Consider the following 22,892-nt stretch of genomic DNA (forward strand, 5'->3'; position numbering starts at 1 on the left):
GGTACCAGAGTCTTCCTGTTTCCCTTCATGGTTATAAACGAAAACGAATCTAAGACAACTGGCTCAATTTGAAAGCCTTTGAAAGTGAAAAAGTGAAAGTCGCTCAGTTGTGTCTGACTCTTTGTGACCCCATGGACTCCTCCGTCTGTGGAGTTTTCAGGCAAGAACACTGGAGTGGGCAGTCATTTCCTTCTGTAGGGGATCTTCCTGACCCAGGGATCGAAGCCGGCTCTCTTGCATTGCAGATTCTTTACCATCTGAGCCACCAGGGAAGCCCAAGATGAAGCTAAGACAATTGGCTAAATTCGAATGTCTTTATTTTCAACTAACATACCTCCCCTTTGTTTTAACTGTTTAAACTCTGACCAGTCACCTGAAGTTTCTGACAAGAACTCTAGGCCTCACTGACTGACAGTACGAATATCACAGGGCTCTCTAAATATTAGCTGAGTATTTATGCTTGCTTGTATTTTCTCAGTTTTTTATTCAGTAAATGTGTATCAGACTTTTTTAACTGGCCCCCAGTGGTCCAGTGGTAAAGAATGCGCCTTGCAATGTAGGGGACACAGACTTGACACCTGCTCCTGGAAGATTCCACATGCTGTGGGGCAACTAAGCCTGCGGGCCACGACTACTGAGTGCATGAACTGCGCCTACTGAAGCCTGTGAGTCTAGAGCCTGTGTTCTGCAACAAGAGAAGCCCCCGCAAGGAGAAGCCGGCACACCACCACTGCAGAAGAGCTCTTGCTCATGCTCGCCGCAACTAGAGAAACACCCAGGTAGGTGCAGCAGTGAAGGCCCAGTGCAGCCAAAAATTAAATTTAAAACACAAACCTTTAATAAGAAAATATATGTATTAAGAGACGACTAGAAAACCTTGGTCAAGATGTGGCATAGAAGGATGTGCGCTCCTTTTCTCCTGCAAGAGTACCAAACCTGCAGCTGGCTGCTGAACAATCATCGACAGGAAGATGCTGGAACCCACCAGAAAAAATACACCCCAAGGCAATGGCACCCCACTCCAGTACTCATGCCTGGAAAATCCCATGGGCGGAGGAGCCTGGTAGGCTGCAGTCCATGGGGTCGCTAAGAGTCAGACACGACTGAGCGACTTCACTTTCTCTTTTCACCTTCATGCATTGGAGAAGGCAATGGCAACCCACTCCAGTGTTCGTGCCTGGAGAATCCCAGGGACGGGGGAGCCTGGTGGGCTGCTGTCTATGGGGTCGCACAGAGTCGGGCACGACTGAAGCAACTTAGCAGCAGCAGCAGCAGCATGTCCAAAGACAAAGAAGAAGCCACAGCAAGACAGAGGAGCGGTACAAACACAATAAAATCAAAACCCATTCCCAACAGGCGGGTGACCCACAGACTGGAGAACAATAAAACCAAAGAAGTTCTCGCACTGCTGTGAAGGTTCTGAACCCCACGTCAGGCTTCCCAGCCTGGGGATCTGACAAAGGGACTTGGAATCCCCAGGGAATCTGGCCTTGAGGGCCAGTGGGATTTGACTACAGGCCTTCTGGAGAACTGAAGGAAACAGAGACTCCAGTCTTTGGAGGTCACAAACAAAATTTTGTACATACCAAGAGCCAGAGGAGAGGGGCAATGACTTCACAGGAGACCGAACCTAAGCTACCTGCTAGTGTGGGAGGGCCTCCTCTGGAGGTGTGGGTTGGCAGCAGCTCACCACAGGGACGGGGGCACTGGAAGGTCTTCCTTAGTGTAAACCCTCTTGGAGTTTGCCATTAACCCTACAGTAGAGCCCTCAGACCCCAGGGCTGGGATGCCCCAGGCCAAACAACTACCAGGGAGGCAGTGCAACCCCACCCATCAGCAGACAATTGGATCAAAGTTTTACTGAGCAAGGCCCTGCCCACCAGAGCAAGACCTAGTCCCTCCTATCAACAAGCTTAAGTAAGAGATAGTTGCTCAGTTGTTTGACTCTTTGCAACCCCATTGTGTTGTAATAAAAATGACAAATAATATACAAGGGAACTCCCATCAGGCTATCAGCTGATTTCTCAACAGAAACTCTACAAGCCAGAAGGAAGGCATGACATATTTAAAGCGATGAAAGAGAAGAACCTACAACCAAGAATACTCTACCCAGTAAGACTCTCCTTCAGATATGATGGAGAAATTAAGCTTTCCAGACAAGCAAAAGTTAAGAGAATTCAGCACTACGGAACCAGCTTTACAACAAATGCTAAATGAACTTCAGGCAGGAAACACAAGAAAAGGGAAAGACCTACACAATTAAGACCAAACAATTAAGAAAACGGTAATAATATAATAGGATATTAGTATATTATATACAGTAATAAAATAATAGGATCATACACATAGATCCTTAAATGTAAATGGATTAAATGCACCAACCAAAAGACACAGACTGGGTGGGTGAAAAACGTGCATGTATGCACATCCACTTACCACATCACTCTACTTGATTCCCCCCTAAATTCTATGTAATTATTTTATATCGTGAATCATGTTCCCATTATGGCTTGCAACTGTAATTATATTTTAATTTTGTCTGGCTACTGACTGTGAAAACTGACAAACATCTTTTACTTTGTAATTATGTAACTACTACCCACTTACCACTACTGTATCATGATTGGTCAAGAGAAAAATAATAGAACTCTATATCACCAAAACTAGGATCTAATAGAAAAACCTGTAATCACTTTTAAAAATCCAGATGCATATGAGAATTATCTTGAATTTTTTTGAAAAATACAAATGCTCAGGTAGTTTTTTTCTTCAGAGCTCCAGCTACGTTTCTAATGAGCACTCATGTTTAAAAACAATTAGACTATAGATGATCTTTTCTTTTTTACCTAGTTTCACTTTTTCTTTCATATTCAGTGCTCCCGTTTCATTTAGTTTATATTCTCCAATTTCTCCATTTCTTTCTAAAAAGCTTTTGTAAACATATGTATAATATATATTTAAGAAAACCTGAATTTTTGCCTAAATAAAAAAATCACATTTTAAGTCCACTTGTTTGACTTAGTATAATTGCTAGATTTCTAATTAAAAAATAGATATGCACAAACAACAAAGGTTTACTGTATAGCACATGGAACTATAGCCAATATCCTGTAATAACCTATGATGGAAAATAATTTCAAAAACTAATATGTGTATTTGTATAAATGAATCACCGTGCTGTGCACCTGAAACACTCTAAGTCAACTATATTTCAATAAAATAGACACATTAAATAAAGAGCCAACTAAACTTTGGCATTAGGGATATAAAATCAAGTAGATACAGCCGTGTCTTCAGAGCTCCAAGTGTAAGTTCCAGCCTGTGTTAACACAAACTATTATTTAGGATTTTGCAGAAAAACTCTTCTCCTCAGGACTTCTCAAGGTCAGAGAATAATTCTTCTCTGTCTTCCAACATTTCCAAAGGCCCAGAGATACTCTGTCCACAGTACAAGTCAACAGAAGTGAGTGAGTTGGAGACAGACAGTGTGGGGCTTAGAACCCAAGCTCTTCAAGTTACTAGCTGGGTGAACTTCCAAGTTTTTTAACCTCTAGTGCTTATTTCTACAATAATGCTATTTGTCTCTTAATAATAGTATTAATGACAATATCTATTTCATAGAATTGTTGTGATAATTAAATGACTATATACATGTAACGTATGGAGTATATATGGTAAAACCGCAATGCTTTTTTAGCTATTATTTTTATTCCAAGCTATGTAATGAGCTTAGAATTTTGAGCAACTGGCTCCAAAATAAAACAGCAACATCACAATACAAATGGAAGAAATGCGTTTGACCTATACGGCACTAATGCCTAATGATTTCTGGTGCATGAAGCAGTGTCATCTTCCCTGGGGTAAGTTCTTCAGAGTGTGCAGAACTGGCTCCTTGCTGAAGTGCCAGGAGTTCGCAACCTCTAATGATAAGTTTCCTTTTCTGCAATCAAGATGAAGGAAGGCGAGCATAAGTCAGCCAACTTAAGGCTGAAAGGTCGTGAAAAGCTTCATGTGAAACCGTTCTCTGAAGTCACTAAAAGCCTGGGTCCCAACGCAACAAGGTGCCGCCAATGCCCGAGGGTCAGGCGGATCTGGGGGTGCGTGGGGGAAAGGGGCTTCCCAGAGGTCGGGAGTGAGAAAGGCCGCTATTTCCAGAGCATGAGGTCCTGTGCACATCTCCTCGTTAAGTCTGAAAGCCTTAATGCTTTCGACAAGCAAGCCGGTCGGCCCTCATACTCAGGAACGAGTTGGGACATCTGATTCAAAGAAAGACTCACAAACCCCGGTCGTAGGCGAGGGGAGGGTGCAGGACCCATTATCTGAACCGGGTTGGAAGAGCCGAGGGGGTGCTCGAGGAGCAATCATCTTTAGCTTGAAAGCTGAGCCCAGCCACGGCTGGGGTCCTCAAGTCGGCTCTCCACGTGGGCTCCGAGGCCCCGCACTCACCAAAGTCGTAGAGGTTCTGGAGCAAAGCGTCCAGAAGGGCCTGAGAACCGGGAGGCGCGGAAATCGCCAACCGGGTCTCCTGAGCCATCGTGAGGCCGGCGGGCCGCGGCGAGACCGCGCAGTTCTCGCGGACCTCCCGCCGCCCGGCGTCCGCTTCCGGTTCCCGACGGGCTGCGCGCGCCGCAAGTCCCCGCGCGGCTTCCGTCCTGGTTAAGATGGCGGCGCCCGGCGTCCTGTGGAGGGGCTGTAGAGGGTGCTGCCGCCCTAGGCGAGGTCGGGCCGCCCCGCGCGGAAGAACCGCCCACAGCAGCACCACCACCACTGCTTAGCACGGAGTCCCAGGCCACGCCCGGGACAGCAGCCGCAGCATGGATCGCTCCAGTTCATCCAACTCTTGTTTCTCCGTTGGCTCCACCAGTCCCGGGGCTGCCGTGCTCGTCTACTCGGTATGAGCCCAGGGGAGCGAGGCCGGGGCGGGGCTGCGAGAGGACCCCCTTCTCTTGGTCCCGGGTTCCTCTGGGCTGCGACCCGAGGTCCAAAGGAGTGGGTCCGAGATCCCCAGAGGAGGGACCAGGTGATTGATTTGGTTTCCAGGGCGACGGTGTATCTCGGTGAGTGTGAACGACGGTATGCCTTTAGAAGTTTGTGTTGGTGATGGTTCCTCTGGTTCCTGCCCGCTCGTTCCTTCCCTTTCACTCCACCAGGCATGGGGCCTTCAGGAAGCCACTGACACCGAAACGAGGGAGTAGAGTTGGGAATCTCCCTCTCATCGAGGGCGTGTCGAACTACCTCTTGGTTGGTTTCTCGAACCGGAGAAGCCTGCGGGTCTGACCCAACCTGAGGTAGCCTGTGGTTCCCCATCCCGCTCTTTTGCAGGTGTGATATTCCTGGGAGAAAAAGTATTTGGCTTGTGTGTGTGCATCGAGGTTTTAAGACTTTTAATCTAAGAAGATTTGGAGTTTCTGGAAATTTTTATTGTGTTTCTGTCTCTGTCCATGATTGTACTTTTCCCGCAAGTCATTTTGAAAGACAGCTAATGGCACCCGGCCTCCCTACAGTTGGCCTTTTCACCGCCTAAACCCCTTCTCCTGATTTTAACTTTTTTTTTTTGCCAACGGAATGTTTGTCACTCACAGTTTCATGAAGAAATTTTGAGGCAGAAATTTGTAGCTCTCAATATTGCACAACCCTGGGGCAACTGACTTAAAAAATAAATTAATTTTTATTTACCATAGGAAGAAATAAAAGTGCATATTTTAAAGTCATGCTATCTATGTTCTGGCTTAAATCTAAGGTTAATTTATGTAGGAACGTGGTAACAGGGAGAATATGAAAGAGCAAAGTAAACAAGAAACTCAGTTTCAGAAAAGAAGGTACATATGATAAAGAATCCACCTGCAATGCAGGCAACCCGGGTTGGATCCCTGGGTCTGGAAGATCCCCTGGAGACAGGAATGGCAACCCTCTGCAGAGTTCTTGCTTGGGAAATCACATGGACAGAGAAGCCTAGCGTGCTAGTCTTTGGGGTTGCACAGAATTGGACATGACTTAGCGACTGAACAACAACAAAACCCACCTCTACCTTCAAATTGGGAAATCAGTGGAACATGGGAAAACGTCTGTCCCCTTGCTGTGAAGAGCTTGGGCTTATAATTGGTGCTAATTGTCCACTCTCCTGAGGTTTATCACTTGTGCCTCTCTCTTCATTGACCTCACTTCATAGATGAGTGAAATATTTCAACCTTGGACTGTAGTGAAGAGGGTTACTGTGTAGCTCTGACTCCCTATATGTAGCTTTTTCAGCCCTAACCTGGTTTATGAATTAACAGCAATTTTCCACATGTGTATTAAAGGAAATAATTGATTTTGTATTTCCCCCACTCACCAAAGATAAGACTTTGGTCCACTTTTTCACTTGAAAAACTAAAGCAATTGCATGTACACTGTTACTACTTTTGAAGCTAGACAGCAGCCCTTACTGCTCTTACGACTACAGTCTTTAGTTTCTTGTTAACCTGAACTTTTTCTTACTGGTTCAGACCGCCCTTATATATTTCCTCGCCAATGCTCTTAATTGTGCAACACTCTTATCTTAAGAGATGTTTTAGAAACCGCTGATTGCAGCAGATGTTACAGTAGTAGGTGCCTACAGTGTTCTAGTCAGCATTGACAGTGTCCAAGATATGGAAGTTAAAGATCCACCTCTTGCCTTTAAGGACTTCACAGGAGATCATGAAAATAAACAAATAATCATAATTAAGTGAGATAAGGGCTTCCCAGGTGGCATTAGTAGTAAAGAACATGCCTGCCAATGCAGGAAACATAAGAGACGTGAGTTGAATCCCTGGGTTGGGAAGATCCCCTGGAGGAGGGCATGACAGCCCACTCCAATATTCTTGCCTGCAGAACCCCATGGACTGGTGGGTTACAGTTCATCCATGGGGTCATGAAGAGTCAGACACAACTGAAGCAACTTAGTACACAGGCAGGTGAGATAAGCACAGTGATTGAAGCACGCTCAGGGTGCTGTGGGAGGGATGAGGAGGAGCACCCAGCCTGTCTGGGAACTTGGAGAAGGCTTCTAAGAGACTATGACACCTGAAATGAGATTTTAAGATATGAATTTTAAGATACGAGGAAGAGGAAGACTACCCTAGGTGCCAGTGTCAGAAGACCACACCCTAGCATGTTTGGGGGAACCAAGATGGACAAGGGTAGAATAAAGGGAACATGAGAAGCACTGCTGAGCAAATAGGCAGAGGATATTTCCTAAAGGGATTTTATATGTTTAAATGCCCTTAAGGATAAATCTTGACTTTACGAGGCAACCATTTATTTATTTATTTATTTATTTTTGGCTGTGCCATGTGGGACCTTAGTTTCCTGACCAGGGATCGAACCTGTTCCCCCGTGCAGATTTAACCCCCAGATAGCCAGGGAAGTCCCTACGGGGCATCATTTAAGGATGATCGGATTTGTATTTTTGAAAGTCCAAGAAGACTACTAGGTTTCTCAAATGATTGTGTGGATAATCTCTTTTACTTAAGTAGAGACTGTAGGAAGAGAATCTGGTTAGGGAAGGAATCTGATCTGGAAGCATGAAGATTGGTTAGGACTTTGTTGCCACAGTTCAAGGAAGTGATTGATGAAAGCCTGAAGTAAGGCAGTGGCAGTAGGTCTGTGGAGAAGGGAGACGGGTGAGTCTGTCTGGTGCTCGGGACAGTTACATATGGCGGCTAAGAGGCGGCCGTCTGAAGCTGACTCCTGATTCCTGCGATAGGGCACCTGGACGGATGATGCCACCTTTCACTGATAAGAAAGAGGAAGAGGAACAGGTTTAGTTGGAGTTATACAATAGTAATTTCAGTTTAGGGTGTGGTAAGTTGGAGATGTAAGAGGCAACATTATGATTTTTTAACTTGTGAATTATCTTGTTATAGACCCAATACATCACAAAGTATTGGGGGAACATCCAAATACAGTTAAAAATATGCTATTTCTAATGATACGGTCTATAAATATATTTCATATGATATTTAAATATGACACGAGAGTGAAAGAGGATGATCTGGCCTTAATACATGGATATGACAGCCATCAGCAAGTAGGTTGTGTCTGAAGCCATAGGTCTGCTTGGAATCTTCCAGTGATGCCACAGATGCCAAGCACACTGGGAGTGGGTAATCGCTGGGTGTGCCCGTGGCCCGAATGAGAACGCGCTGTTAGAGCCTGAATGAACAGTCTAGTCCTGTTACAGTGTCCTGCGAGACCACACAGTCGGGCAACTGCTCTGTCTCTGACTTGACTCCTCGCTCGCTGGGGTTCAGCCACACTGGCCTCCTGTTTCTCAGAAGTGAGCATGCTCCCTCCTCAGAGTACTTAGAGTCCTCTCTAAGTCCTCGCAACATGCTGTGTTTTCCCAGAACTTTGCATTGCTGGCCTTTTATTATTGTTATTATTATTATTAAGATCCCAGCTCAAGCATCATCTCCTCAAAGAGGCCTTACCCCGCCCCCACATTCAGTCTAAAGTAGCTCTCCAATCACTCTTCATTAGTTACTGTTTTATTTTCTTTATATTCTCTCTTCAGTGTTATGCTACAGCAGTCTTATCCTGACTTTCAAAGCTCATTGTTTAACTTGTATGAAGTTTGCAACCATAAGGTTAAAACACTGCTGTTATTAAAAATTAAAGATTATTATATAAATTTCCATTAAATAAATTCTGTTAAAAATAGTTAATACTCAGCACTTCCTCATTAGTTTACTAAATTTCACTGTTACGCTCTTGAAGTTATTTATGTCACACTGTAAGGTGGGAATCCTAAAGTACAGTGGCTCCTTCCATCTCCTAAGGTTGTGTTGGTAGCTTGAGGCTTCCCAGGTGGCGCTAGTGGTAAAGTACCCGCCTGCCAATGCAGGAGATGTAAGAGACAGAGGTTCAATTCCTGGGTCGGGAAGACCCCCTGGAGGAGGGCATGGCAACCCACTCGAATACTCTTGCCTGGAGAATCCCATGGGCAGAGAATCCCATGGCACATAGGTCCGTAGGGCCGCACAGAGTCAGATACGATGAAGCACTTTAGCACGCACACAGGCTTGAAACTTGCCACGGTGGGAGGGTATAGACCACAGACACTGGCACATGCTATAAATCAAGGCTCTCCCGTAGATGCACCTTTACCAGCGTGTTCCTGGTGGACTCCCTACGTGAACCTGTCTTGTTTCTTTGTTGTTTATCTCCTTAAGGGCACATTCAGCTCCCTCAGGCACATTTCCTGTCTACCTTGTTCAGGCTGTATTCTTAGCCTGTAGAACAGTGCCGGGTATATTTGGGGCTCTCAATCACTGTTGAGTGAATGGGCCCACCAGAGCAGGTAAGGGAGACACAGGTAGAGGCTTGCTGTACAAAGTAAGATAGGGAAGACAGTGGCGGAAAAACACTTCACCTCAGTCTTCTAACTTGAACTCCTCATTGTATTTTGCTCCTGTGAGTATTTATTTTAGGTTGGTAAAAACTTTTCCAGCAAGATGTAGGGAAGGCCAGTTATGGAGCAGTAACACTCAACCCTGGTCGCATGTTGGAAATACTTAAAGTACTTTCAAAAATACTTCTGATACGCAGGTAGCACTCACAGACCAGATAATCAGGAATCTTTGGGAGGGGCCTGGGCATCAGAATTTTTTTTAAGTTCCCTGAGTTAATTTTAATATGCAGCCTGTGTTAAAAACCACTGTATTAGACATTGAGTTAGACCAGATTGGGAGAAGTTTGAGCTTTGGACTGAATACTGGAGAGCTGTCCTGAACAGGGCTCAAGAAGTAGCTTCATTTAGTAATTTATGTTATCATTCTACAGACAATGATTGGGTTCCTGCTAGGGACTAGAAATACAAAAATGTATGACACATGACAAGGAGCCTCCCTGGTGGCTCAGTGGTAAAGAACCTGCCCGCCAGTGCAGGAGACACAGGTTCAATCCCTGATCTGGGAAGATGGCACATGCCGCGGAACAGCTGAACCCATGCTCCACAGCTACTGGGCCTGTCCTCGAGAGCCTGGGAGCCACAGCTGCCAAATCCTGTGCACCCTGAAGCCCTCTGCCACAGCAGAAGCTGCATCAGTGAGAAGCCTGCGCACTGCAGCTAGAGAAAAGCTGTCGCAGCAGTGAAGACCCAACTCGTCCAAAAGAAAGAACAAATTTTTTTAAAAGACACATGACAAGTTCACAGTCTTGTAGGGGAAACACCAAATGCAAGTTTATTGAAGTCTTCTAGATGAAAATGTAATGAGGATTCCCTACAAACTCGAAGGAGAAGATGACCATTTGAGTCCTAGGTTATGTGGTTGAAGGCTGAGTACTGTCCAGGTGAACAGTGGGTGAGGGCCATCTGTAAGTGCCCTGTCTCAACAACTGGTACCACCGTGCACCTGGTTACCAACAAAAGAAGCTGTGGCTCTCTGGGTCACACAACTCATATCCCCGACATATACCACAATGCCAAGAATATTAATAACAGGTGCCAAATGTTTGATAAGGAATGCTGCTCCTGTAGGTAACTTGAACAAAGCTGTAGGAGCCGTGGGATGTCATAGCTTGTGTAGGTAACTAGGTCTTTATGTAGCCGGGTCAAGTGTTAAGAGGTATGAGTTTGATCCTGCAGTTAACAGAACCATGGAAGGACTGTAGGTGAACACATCTTGGACGTTTGCAGAGTATGCATACCTGTGGCTCTGCCTGGCACGTTCTTGTTCTGAGGACTCCCTTTCTCCCCACTCCCCTGTCCTCTCTCTCTGCAACCCCCAACCCTATACACACCTCCCCAACTGATTCTGATCCTTTTCTCTTCCCACACCTAGGACCACTAAATGGGAGGTCTCTCAAGATCTTTTTGTCCCTGAAAATTATATCATTTATAATGGTAATTTGTGGCATTCTACCCAGTCTGAGCCTATATAACTTATACTGTTACTTTATTAATGAGAAATGTGAGGTTTAAGGTTCTTCAGCAGGAGTCTGTGATATGTTACAGTGACTGCAGTTTTACAGCAGAATTCCAACAGTTACAATATCTTCCCCTCATATATTTTCTTTATTTATATATGAACATGAAAATGTTCATGTTTGCATATTTCGTATGTTTTACATGCTACCCTTTCATACTTAAGCTCCCCATCAGTGCTTTTTTGGTTTTGTTTATATTGTTGTTGTGCCTAATGGTGGTTTCAGTTTAAAATTCTGTTTTTTTTTTTTTAATTACCTTAACATTTAGTCATTCAGAATATATATATATATTCCAAACACAGCTAGATGTTGGAAATACAAAGATCCAAAGTACAAAGATGCCCTCAAGGTAATTGCATTTTGGTAGGGAGGCAGACTTGCAAATGATCACATGTCATGGGCTATATACCATAATAGTTGTATGGAAAGGAGTCCTAGTGAGGAAGGCAGAGTGATTCCATCAGGGGGTCTCGAGGAGAGTTTTCACAGAAGAGTGATACCTGAACAAGGATAGGAACAGAAGGGCATTTCAGGCTGACGGACATGTGCAGAGGCCCAGAGGCATGTCAGCAATGGACTGTGTTGGGGAAATCGAATCACTCACTGTTAAGTGGACCATGAGTGTGGTGAGAAGGAAAAGCCAGGTCTCAGAGGTTCTTGTATGACACCAGGAGTGGCTTAGGTCTTACTCTGAAGGAGGTGAGGGGGAAGTCATATTTTAAACCAGAATTGTGTTTTAAAAAGGGCATGGAGTGGGGACTTCCCCATTGCTCCAGTGCCTGGGACTCAGTGTTCTCAACGCAGGCAGGCCTGGGTTCAATCCCTGGTCAGGAAACTGGATCTCACATGCTGCAACCGAGACCTGGCACTGCTAAATATAAAAGAAAATAAAAAAGGCACGTAGTGGCATGGAAGACTGATTCAAAGGGGCAAAACACAGGCAGGGAGACCAGTGAGGAAGCTATTGTGATAAAGAGCACGGGCTAGACATGAATGAGAAGACAGGATTGATTCTTAAACGCCTTGTTAACAGGATGAAATGGATTGGATGTAAAGGGTGAGGGAGGAGAAGTCTAGAATGATGTAAACTGAGGAGTGAGGATGGCATGGAGGTTATTGATGGGTATTTCAGGAAAATGATCAGGTTGTAGGATTGTTCAGAGGAGAAATGAATTCCCTTTGGGAAAGGCCAAATTGAAGAAGCGAGAGGACAGTGCAGGGGAGTCAGGAACACATATTTGAAAGCAGTTGAGTAGGTGAGAGTACTCAACTCTGTGTGGAGTGAGGAGAAGAGGGCTGGAGAGGTTAACGCATATTAAAGGAAGTGGGAGGAAAAAGACATATTTGTAGGTTAAGGAGAAGATTTCCCCCAGGTAGAGACTCTCTGAATTAGAGAAATGAGATGGATTTTCTACTTGACAAGAATCGAGAATTAAAAGCCAAAGTAGGAACATTTCAGAGTTGTTGTCGCTGAGGGCAGGAAGGCATGCTTGAGAGTGGTGTCACACTGTGCGCAGCTTTAGGAGAATGAAGACTGGAAAGAGGCCAGGTCTAGTAATTAGATTTGAAAGAAATATTAGTGTTTGTTACGCCTTTTATAGTAGCAATGAATGAAAAATAGTTCAGACGTCCGGCATGTAAAGTTATATGGGAGAAACTGAAATTGACATGGAGGAGTGTTTTTAACATTAAGTTTTTAAAAATCAGGTGACAAAAATATGTGTGTGATTGAGGAGACTGTGTCCACAGGCATAGAGACAAGCATTAGCTGAAATAGTATCTGGGTGTCGATTTTAGTTTTCTTCTTTGTGCTTTTTTGTATCTGAATTTTTATAATGAACATGTATCACTTTGGAAATTTTAAAAAATATATTAAGAAACTAAGGAATATAAAGGTGATTATGCAGCCCCTAAAATACTTTAAAACAATATTTATTAATAATGTAAGGAAGTACTTAGAATACAGTTGATAAGATAAACCATATTTGGTACAGTCCATGTTTTAAATTTAAAAATATGTACTTTTAAAATTTATGAATAAAAAAAATAAGGAAACTAGTAGTAAAAGTTAAGAGTAGTTATTCCAGAGTGTAAAATTGTGGGCAGTTTGTCTTTACTTATGTGTTTCTGTGTTTCCAAATTTTCCATAATTAACATGCTGAGTAGTGTAGGATAGTGGTTAGAAACAAGGTCTGTGCCGAGATAAGGCTCGAGGTTGAGTCCTGTCTCTGCCCTTGGAGAGCTGTGGGGCCTTGGCTGAGTTACTTCACTTCTCTGTGCCTTAGGCTCCCCACTGTGAAACGGGATAGTGAAGCTAACTCCCTCACAGGGTTGTTGTGAGGATTGCCCCTTTGTGGAGGTTAAGTTCTTATTTAGAATACTGCCTGACAGTTAGGAAGCAATGATGCATGTTAGCTGTACTGACGATTACTACTATTACTTTTATCATCAGGAAAACAAACTTTTAAGAATTAACAATTTAGAAGTCATTTAACGATCTAGAAGCCTAATAACAAGCAATTTCAGGGGCGGGTTGGCTAGAACCTGATTTGCAGTGGTTGAAAGGAGATAAGAAACTAATACAGCAAAATATGAACTGCCCCAGAGTAGCTTCTATGGGAGCACTTTTGTCTTGCGTTTGCACCCGTGTACTCTTAATTTATTTGACACAATGGTTACTTTCTAATGTATGCTTTGATTTAATTTTTAAGACTAAGTGAAGGGACTTCCCCGGTAGTCCAGTGGCTAAGACTCTGCGCTCCCAAAGCAGGGGGCCCAGGTTGGATCCCTGGTCAGGGAACTAGATTCCACATGCCACAGCTGAGTTCGCATGCTGCAAGGAAAGCCTGGCACAGCCAAATAAATTTTAAATGAAAAAATTTTAAAACAAGTAAAAGAGGCAGATAAAACAAGTGTGATGGATGAAACCTGTAAAATAGATCAGATTTGCTTTAGACCTTAGTGCCCCACTGTGACTGTATTTGTTAACTTCCCCCCAGGGACACTGGCTTTATAAAGATAGCAATCAAAAATAAAATATTACAATTTAGTATCAATTCATTGATCCTAGCAATAGCTACATTTTTTTTTCCTTACTATGTGAAAATCTAACATCAGAACACCCTATTCTTTTTTTCTGTTTTCCTTTTTTAGGCAAAAATTTATTTAGACCCACTCATTCCATGTATGGGATTTTCTTGGATACATATGGTGGTGGGGGTGGTGGGGGTAGTAGTCACTAAATTGTTTCAGACTCTTTTGACTCCATGAACTGCAGCCAGGCTCCTCTGTCCATGGGATTTCCCAGGTAAGAATACTGGAGTGGGTTGCCATTTCCGTCTCCAGGGCATTCTGTTGTTATCCTATGTCAGAATAAGTTTTGACAAAGATGAAACCTTACCAATGTAGTTCCTAACCCGTCTTAATTTATTTTACAGCATGTGCCTGACTTTCTTTCCTTTGCCTTGTCCGCAGAAAGAGCTCAAAAAGTGGGATGAGTTTGAAGATGTTTTAGAGGAGAGGAGGCATGTCAGTGACTTGAAGTTTGCAATGAAATGCTACACACCTCTTGTCTATAAGGGAATTACTCCTTGTAAGCCAAGTGATATTAAATGTAGTGTTCTCAATTCTGAAGAGATTCATTATGTCATTAAACAGGTAAGTGATTCCATCTTTAGCCATAGCCAGATCATTCATTGTGTACAAGTTTCTTTCTCTTCTAGATTCTGTGAATTTATTTTGCTATTTTTAATGTATCTTTTTGGATTTCACTATATTCAGCACATTCATCTGATATTTATTTTACCTATAATGCATGTTAGCGTCTTTGCTAAACATTGTGTCTAATAGTGAGCTAGTTGAGCAGAGTTCTTGACCTCTTGAGTGTTTAATAGGAAATGATGACAGGTGTGCAGTCAGTTACAATGAAATACATACACAAGACATGCTAGTGGGAGGCCAGTGTACAAGGACATTAATTAATCATAAGGGCAATTAATTTTGTGCAGGGGGTAAGAGAAGTTTTTTTTAAATGAGGCTCGAAAGATGTGTAGGGACTTTCCATGTGAAATAGATGAAGAAGAGTGTTCCTAGCAGAACAAAGAACTTCTTTCCTGTGGTTTTCAAACCTCATGGCACATTAAAATTATTCAGGGAGCCTTTAAAAGCCCCTGTACCTACATCTCACATTTGGGTGAGTGAAGTGAAGGAAAGGCAGAATCAAGGCTGATGGAGCCATTCACTGAGTTAGGGGCTTAGAAGAGGGATAAGAAGAGGGCCGAAGAGAGAAGCTGTGCTCCGTGCTCTGGACACGTCACTTGAGATGTCCAGGTCGAAGTCCTAGGCTGGCATGATTGGAGCTTCACGGTGGCGGCCCTTCATGTGGTAGTGTGCGTCTACACCTTGATATTCATGGGGAGATCCTGCTTCTTTGACATTTAAGTGGAGGTGAGTCAGGTTTATGGAAAATTCTTAATTTTTTTTTTTTTTTTTTGGCCACACCACATGGCTTGCAAAATCTTAATTCTCTGACCAGGGGATTGAACCTGGGCCTATGGCAGTGAAACCACAGAGTCCTAACCACTGATCTGCCAGGGAATTCTCAGGAAAACTCTTCATTGTCTCCATTAGTTGCTGTCTGTTTTCCTCTGATTTAGACTTATGACCTGTGCTGTTAATCATATTGTTTTCATCTAGCATGATCTGTCTTGGGGAAATTATCAATCTTCTCTCACTTCACGGAAGTGAAGTCAAGTTTCCTCATCTGTTAGAAGATAAAGACAGTTGTTCTCAATACTGACTCTTTGTGAGAATCACCTAGCGAACTTCTGCAGACGTTAACCCCAGTTTCCCACACGTATGTAAACTCTGTGAAGGCGAGAATTTTTTTGTCTCTTTCTCTTTTAAATTGCTATATTTCTGGTACCTAGCACATAGTGCATGTTCAATAAATACTTCTTGAATTAATGGAAAAAAAAATACTTTGGTCCCATCCATAGGGATTCTGACCCAATTAGTCTAGGTTAAGACCCAGGTATTCTCTTTTCTTCAACTCCTCCCTTTCTCCTAAATGGCACTTTTGAATTGCCCGGTTCTCCTTGAACCTCCAAATCTACCTCCACATACTCGTGACAGATGACTTTTCTTCCTACTTCACACAAAAAAATTTAAGCCATTTGTGAAAACTCTTTGAACTTGCTGTGATCAGGCTTCTAATTTACCTGCGCCTAATACACATCATTTTCTTAAATGGAGCCCCTTCTGTTTGAGTTTAGTCCCTACCCCACTCCTTCGCTCTGGATCCCTCCTCTCTCCTCCTCCTCATCCTCAGGGACTTGGCTCTCTTGCCTGTCCAGTCAGATGCCTCAGCTTCTTCCTCTTTATCAGCTCTTTACCATCAGCGTTTAATATGCTCACTGCTCTTCAGCTTAAATAGACCCCCTTTGACCACGTTCCTTCTCTGCTTAGTACCCCTCCCTTCCTTTCCCACCTCTCTCCCCTTTGAAGAAGTTGGCTGGTTTCTATGGACTGGCTTCCAGCCCCTTGTAGTAGTTCTTCCCAAGACTGTGAATGACTTCCTTCCTTGTGACTAAAATCAACCTAGTTCAAATCCTGGCTGACTTTTGGCACATGCCTTCTCCTTCCTTTCCATGACACCTTACTCTTCCGCTTGCCCACCACATCTGTTTATTATTCCTCGGTTGTCTTTACGGGCTTCTTTTTTTTAACCTATCTCTTTAAATACTGCTGTTCCTCAAGATTTTGTTTTCTCCCCTTATTCTACTCACTCGCTGGGCAGTTTTATTTATTGCCAGAATTTTAAGTACCTTCCTTATACTAATGTCTCCGTATCATAATATTCAGTTCAGTTTAGTTGCTCAGTCGTGTCCTCCTCTTTGCGACCCCATGGACTGCAGCATCCCAGGCTTCCCTGTCCATCACCAACTTCCAGAGCTTACTCAAACTCATGTCTATTGCGTCAGTGATACCATCCAACCATATCATCCTCTGTCATCCCCTTCTCGTCCTGCCTTCCATCTTTCCTAGAATCAGGGTTTTTCCAGTGAATCGGTTCTTCACACCAGGTGGCCAAAGTATTGGAGCTTCAGCTTCAGCATCAATCCTTCCAATGAATATTCAGGACTGATTTCCTTTAGGATTGACTGATTGGATCTTCTTGCAGTCCAAGGGACTCACAAGAGTATTCTCCAATACCACAGTTCAAAAGCATCAATTCTTTGGTACTCAGCTTTCTTTATAGTCCGACTCTCCCAACCATACATGACTACTGGAAAAACCATGGCTTTGTCTAGACAGACCTTTGTCACTAAAGTAATGTCTCTGCTTTTTAATATGCTGTCTAAGTTGGTCATGGCTTTTCTTCCAAGAAGCAAGCATCTTTTAATTTCATGGCTGCAGTCACCATCTGCAGTGATTTTGGAGCCCCCCAAAATAAAATCTGTCACTGTTTCCATTGTTTCCCCATCTGTTTGTCATGAAGTGATAGGACCGGATGCCATGATCTTAGTTTTCTGAATGTTGAGTTTTAAGCCTACTTTTTCACTCTCCTCTTTCACTTTCATTAAGAGACTCTTTAGTTTTTCTTTTCTTTCTGCCAAAAGAGAGGTGTCATCTGTGTATCTGAGGTTATTGATATTTTTCCTAGCAATCTTGATTATAATATTACTGTATAAAAATAGTATATTATAAATAATATAGATAATTAGTATCTATTGCTTCAGCCTGGATCTCTTTGGAGTTTCATATGTGTATTTTTGTAGTTTATTGGATATCCTCTTGGAAGTTCCAGAAGCACCTCATATTCAAGATGTATAAATCAAAGTCTTTGATTCACCTTGCCCTCATGCCATGGATATGCTCCCCCCCCCATCCCCCACCCCAGATGACCCTGTCTCTAAGAATGCTCCCCACTATGTGTTAGTTGCTCAAACCAAAAATCTGGATGCCATCTTCCACTTCTTACTTTCCTCTCATACACTGTTAGTCACTGAGAGCTGCTGAAGTGCTCTCCTAACAGTGAGGTACTCTCCTAAAAATAGCACTTGTCTATTTTCTTTCCATCTCTGCTGCCACTTCTCCACCTCAGGCTCCCTTTATCTCACAGAGTGCAGTAGCATGAAGTGATTACGTCTGCATTTAAGAGGCCATTCAGGTTTGTGAGATGGAGAATAGACTGAAGAGGGACAACACTGGGCGCAAGCAGTTGGAAGACTAGCTTCTTTTAGGTTTCCAGGAAGAGGGATCTATCGGGACGGCATATCTGTTGGGCAGATGAGAAGCCCAGCTGCACAGAATAAGAGACCAGGTCATTCTCTGCTTCTCTTGTTTCCTCCAGTGCCTTGAAGAAGTCATTCCTCCTGAATAAGAACTTGTGTTCTTCATCTGTTCACATCCTTCCTGTCTCCAGGTGTCTTGTCTTTCCTACTGCCCAGCGTTCTTTGCTGGTTCAAACTGGCATGTACATTTCCTATCTGGAGGAAGGTCCCCTCCTGGCCTTGTATTCTTTCTTTTAAATCTCCAGTTCTCTTTCCCTTCTTATCCTGACTCCTTAGAAGTATAGGCTGCCCTCTTCAGTTCAGTTCAGTCACTCAGTTGTGTCTGACTTTGTGACCTCATGGACTGAGGCACGCCAGGCTTCCCTGTCTATCACCAACTCCCGGAGCTTACTCAAACTCATGTCCATCGAGTTGGTGATGCCATCCAACCATCCCATCCTCTGTTGTCCCCTTCTCTTCCTGCCACCAGTTTTTCCCAGCATCAGGGTCTTTTCCAATGAGTTAGTTCTTTGCTTCAGGTGGCCAAAGTATTGGAGTTTCAGCTTCAGCATCAGTCCTTCCAATGAATATTCACGATTGATTTCCTTTAGGATGGACTGGTTGGATCTCCTTGCAGTCCAAGGGACTCACAAGAGTCTTCTCCAACACCACAGTTCAAAAGCATCAATTATTTGGTGCTCAGCTTTCTTTATAGTCCAACTCTCACATCCATCCATGACTACTGGAAAAACCATAGCTTTGACGAGATGGACCTTTGTTGGGAAAGTAATGTCTCTGCTTTTGAATATGTTGTCTAGGTTGGTCATAACTTTTCTCCCAAGGAGCAAGAGTCTTTTAATTTCATGGCTGCAGTCACCATCTGTAGTGATTTCAGAGCCCCCCAAAATAAAGTCTGACACTGCTTCCATTGTTTCCCCATCTATTTGCCATGAAGTGATGGGACCAGATGCCCTCCTCACGTCCCAGTTTCAGAAGTTCATTTGCTGAAATTCATCCAGTAAAAGTTACTGTGGGTCTCCAAGTAACCTGATCCCAGGGACCCGTTCAGTCCCCACTTTGTCCGCTATTGCTGTGTCACTGCTGGACACTGCCTTCTTCAGGCTGTCTTACCTGGACGTCTGTGACATCACACAGATGGTTCTCTTCTTGCACCTTCTTGTTAATCCATTTTACATGTTTCTACATCTGCCCGTGTTTCTCAGGATTGAATCTTAACAGCCTCCTTCTCTTCCTTTCTATAGTCTCCCTGATGGATTTTACCCATTCTCATCATTTCAGTGTTCATCTATAGTCTGATGATATCCAAACAATACCTCTACCCTTGGCTAGATAATTGGCATTCAGAATTTAATCTCTGACAGCCCTATTCCCTGCTGGATATCTAATTTCTGTGTCTCACAAATACCTCAGAATCAGCATATCTGCCTTCTCAACCCCTGCAGTGTCCCTGTCTGCACTCTCTATTGAGAGGATGGCCCTACTACCCATTCTTTTGCCTAAACCTGAGCGTCACTCTGCCCTTACCCTTGTCTTCAGCACCCTTTCTTACCTGTGTGTGGGGCTCTTCTGTCTCTGGTCTGAACTATCTTGATAGTTTTCCAAGTGTAGTCCCTTTCCTAGGCTCATTTCCTGAAATCCGTTCCCACCGAATCCTTGAGTCCTCCTTTTTTCCCTTTTTCTAATTCTGCCTTTCCGTCCTCTCTTCCTAACTAGCCGTTGCTAGGATTACTTGCTTAATTATGTCACCAGTAACTTTAATCCTCATGTACCACAGTCTGCCTTCCAGACTGCATAGGCTCTGTGTCAGTGTAGCTCTCTGTTCACACCTCCAGGTACCGGGCTGCTCCTGGGAGGACGGGCAGAGCTGTGCACATCCGTGATCTCCAGACTTGAGACCCCTTCTTACATCAGTCCCTTCCCGTCCCCTAAATCTGCCAAACCTTAAGCTCTTATTAGACTCTGCCCTCTTGCCATTAGCAGGCAATCATGCTTTTACTTTGGAATAATGAGAAAGATTAGAAGTTATTTTCCTCAAGTCCCTGCTCCTTGCCTTCAGGTGTGTCTGTACTGCACCCTCTCCGTGTGTGCTTCAGCCTGGGCTCGGTGACAAGGCCTTGGATGAGCACACGTTAATCTCTTGTGAGACTCGTAGCAGAAGCCTCTCCCTGTCTCTGTCTTCAGCCTTTCTTTCTCTGTTGATTCTTCCCTTAATCTGACAACAGGTCCAATGCCACCAAACTTTACACTTAAAAATCGTTAAAATGGTGAATTCCATGTTATTATGTTTTATCATAGTTTTTCCAATGCAGTGATGATGTAAAGGCTTTTCAGGTTTGGAAACACTTTTGCTGTCTGTTGTCCTCGCTGAGCTCCTTGTTGAGACTTTTCAGTTATTTGCTCTATGGCCACTGTCTTTACTCTCCCACCTCCTGTTCACTCAGTCGCCGACCTGTTTATATTCAGCGTTGGTTCTGCTCTGATCATATCACTAAACCTTTCTTGCTTCATCACTTTTCTGAGTATAAGGATAACCTCTGAGTGAAATAAGGGAGTACTGGTTAAGAGGAAGCAGTTTATCTTGGTCCCACAGTCTTGGGCCTGTTGAACTGGCTCCTCAAAAGCTCAGATACAGGGACTTGCTGGCGATCCCGTGCTTAAGACTCTGCCATCCAGTGCTGGGGCTACAGTCCCTGGTTGCGGACTTAAGATCCCACATGCCTCACAGCCAAAAACCAGAACATAAAACAAAAATAATATTGTAACAAATTGATGAAGACTTTTAAAATGGTCCATATTTTTAAAAAAATCTTAAAATGTTAGAGAAAAGCTGAGATATGGAGCTAAGTAGAGGATAGTTATACATTTGTGAGAGTACTAAGTGCCACTGACTTCTTCCCTTTGATGTGGCAGTTTGTGTGTTAGATTCCCCTCAGCTTTCTCAAAAAGTGTGACTCCTTCACTGCATGTGACTGGGAGACTGGGGCTTTCACGTCCCATCCTCGTCTTTAAGAGCTTTCTCCTTTAGTAAGAACAAATATTATTTATTACATAGATTTCAGTCTTTTTCAAAGTGCTCTTTTAGGGGGAAGTTAAAGGAACAGATTAGGCTTCTTTGAGGACAGAAGCTGTGACTTGTTCGTCTCCAGGCACTTGGCAGTCCCAGCACACAGCCAGCATTTTGTTCTCTGTACAGAAAGATGTGGCATGCCGTATGAATGAAGAGCGTTCCATTGTGAGGTCATGAGTTTCACTGATTATCCTTTGATAGTTCAGAGATTTTTGTACCAGTGACCTGCATATGTGATACAGTGAGTGGTTATTTCAATAGAATCTTATATTTTCCCCTTATATGTTGTTACCTTGTAATAGCACTAAGCAGTTAGATGAAGAGGTACAGTAATCTACTGAAAGTTAACTACTCTCAAAGTATATGCTCAGACACTAGATTTTGAGCAGCAACTTAAAGAATTTGGATGTAAGCTTAAGTCATGTCCATTTAAATTAAGAAGAAAACATGCCATTTGTGAGTTATATAACATTAGTCCATTTGGAACTGGTCCTGCTGATTTGAGCAAAAAGAATTTGGACTTTTTACTTTTCCCCAGAAATGTATCCCTGCTTTCCCTTTTAGCTTTCCAAGGAATCCCTTCAACCTGTCGAGGTCCTCCGAGAGGAAGCCTGTGAGATCCTGGATGAAATGAGCCACAAGCTGCGTCTAGGAGCCATTCGGTTTTTCGCCTTTGCCCTGAGTAAAATATTTAAACAGATTTTCTCAAAAGTGCGTGTAAATGAAGAAGGGATTCAGAAAGTGAGTATTGCTTGTTAAAAAACAATCTCTTCTTCAACCCCTCACAGTTTCCTCAACTCAGAGGCATCTCAGTGTGCACTGGATGAGCAGCTGCTGGTTATCAAGCGGCGTCCGGCCTGAGCAGAGGGCAGCTCTGCCTCTCTGCTGGGTGTTTCTCCCTCTCCCCTTCAGACCTGCAGGCTTCAGACAAACCGACTTAGTCACTTACGCACAGACTTGACAGACTGAGCTGGTGTCAGATGCTCACGGAGTACTAAGAGAGTTTCTGCACATGTTTCACTGAAGTTTACAGCATTTTCCTGTGACTCACACGCCTTTCTGGCGTGTTTTTCCTATAACCAGAGACATTCTCTCGTGGTGTAATTATCAAAAGAAGCAAATTGACACTGACACAGTGCTGGTAACACAGGTCTTTTCATGCTTCACCAGCTGTCGCAGCTCTGTCACATACAGGCAGGGGAAGTCCTACGTCACACGTCACAGTCAGCATCCATCTCTCTTTGGAGTCTTTTAATCTAGAACAATTCCTTAGTCTTTGTTTGTGTTTCATGAAACCGCTTTTGAAGGAAACAGACCAGGTGTTTTCTGCCGCCCCTTGCTCTGGATCGGAGCGGTTTCCTCACTCAGGCTAAGGCCGTGTCCTCAGTGTGTCGGCCTGTGAGCGGGTGGCCTCTGTCTGCCGGTTCCTGGTGATGCTCACATTCATCAGTCGGTCACCGCGCTCTGCCGTGTTTCTCCACTGTAGAGTTACTCTCTGTCCCCTTGTAATTAATACACATCTTGGGGAGTGCTTCAGAGTCCTGTTTTTCATCATACTTTGCTCTGTTAGTTTTTATACC

At 43.6% G+C, this 22,892-nt stretch overlaps 2 protein-coding genes across 3 annotated transcripts in view; one reads left to right on the forward strand and one right to left on the reverse strand.

Moving 5' to 3' along the window:
- The window catches only part of FSAF1 (40S small subunit processome assembly factor 1), a 33,086-nt gene extending 27,823 nt beyond the window's left edge, over nucleotides 1-5,263 (reverse strand). Inside the window, exon 1 of the mRNA XM_069572606.1 lies at nucleotides 4,447-5,263. Within this exon, the coding sequence (XP_069428707.1) occupies nucleotides 4,447-4,534 (88 nt within the window). The 5' untranslated portion in view covers nucleotides 4,535-5,263. The remainder of the gene's footprint in view (nucleotides 1-4,446) is intronic.
- Nucleotides 4,595-22,892, forward strand: part of GNPAT (glyceronephosphate O-acyltransferase) — a 37,157-nt gene continuing 18,859 nt past the window's right edge. Inside the window, exons 1-3 of one of the 2 annotated variants that reach the window (XM_069572602.1) lie at nucleotides 4,595-4,892; nucleotides 14,425-14,607; nucleotides 21,877-22,053. In XM_069572602.1, the coding sequence (XP_069428703.1) occupies nucleotides 4,815-4,892; nucleotides 14,425-14,607; nucleotides 21,877-22,053 (438 nt within the window). In that variant the 5' untranslated portion in view covers nucleotides 4,595-4,814. Of the gene's footprint in view, nucleotides 5,058-14,424; nucleotides 14,608-21,876; nucleotides 22,054-22,892 lie in introns of both variants that reach the window. The other variant, XM_069572603.1, reaches the window with a different exon arrangement.

Source organism: Ovis canadensis, chromosome 25, assembly GCF_042477335.2.
Source record: "Ovis canadensis isolate MfBH-ARS-UI-01 breed Bighorn chromosome 25, ARS-UI_OviCan_v2, whole genome shotgun sequence".
In the NCBI taxonomy this organism is placed as follows: domain Eukaryota; kingdom Metazoa; phylum Chordata; class Mammalia; order Artiodactyla; family Bovidae; genus Ovis; species Ovis canadensis.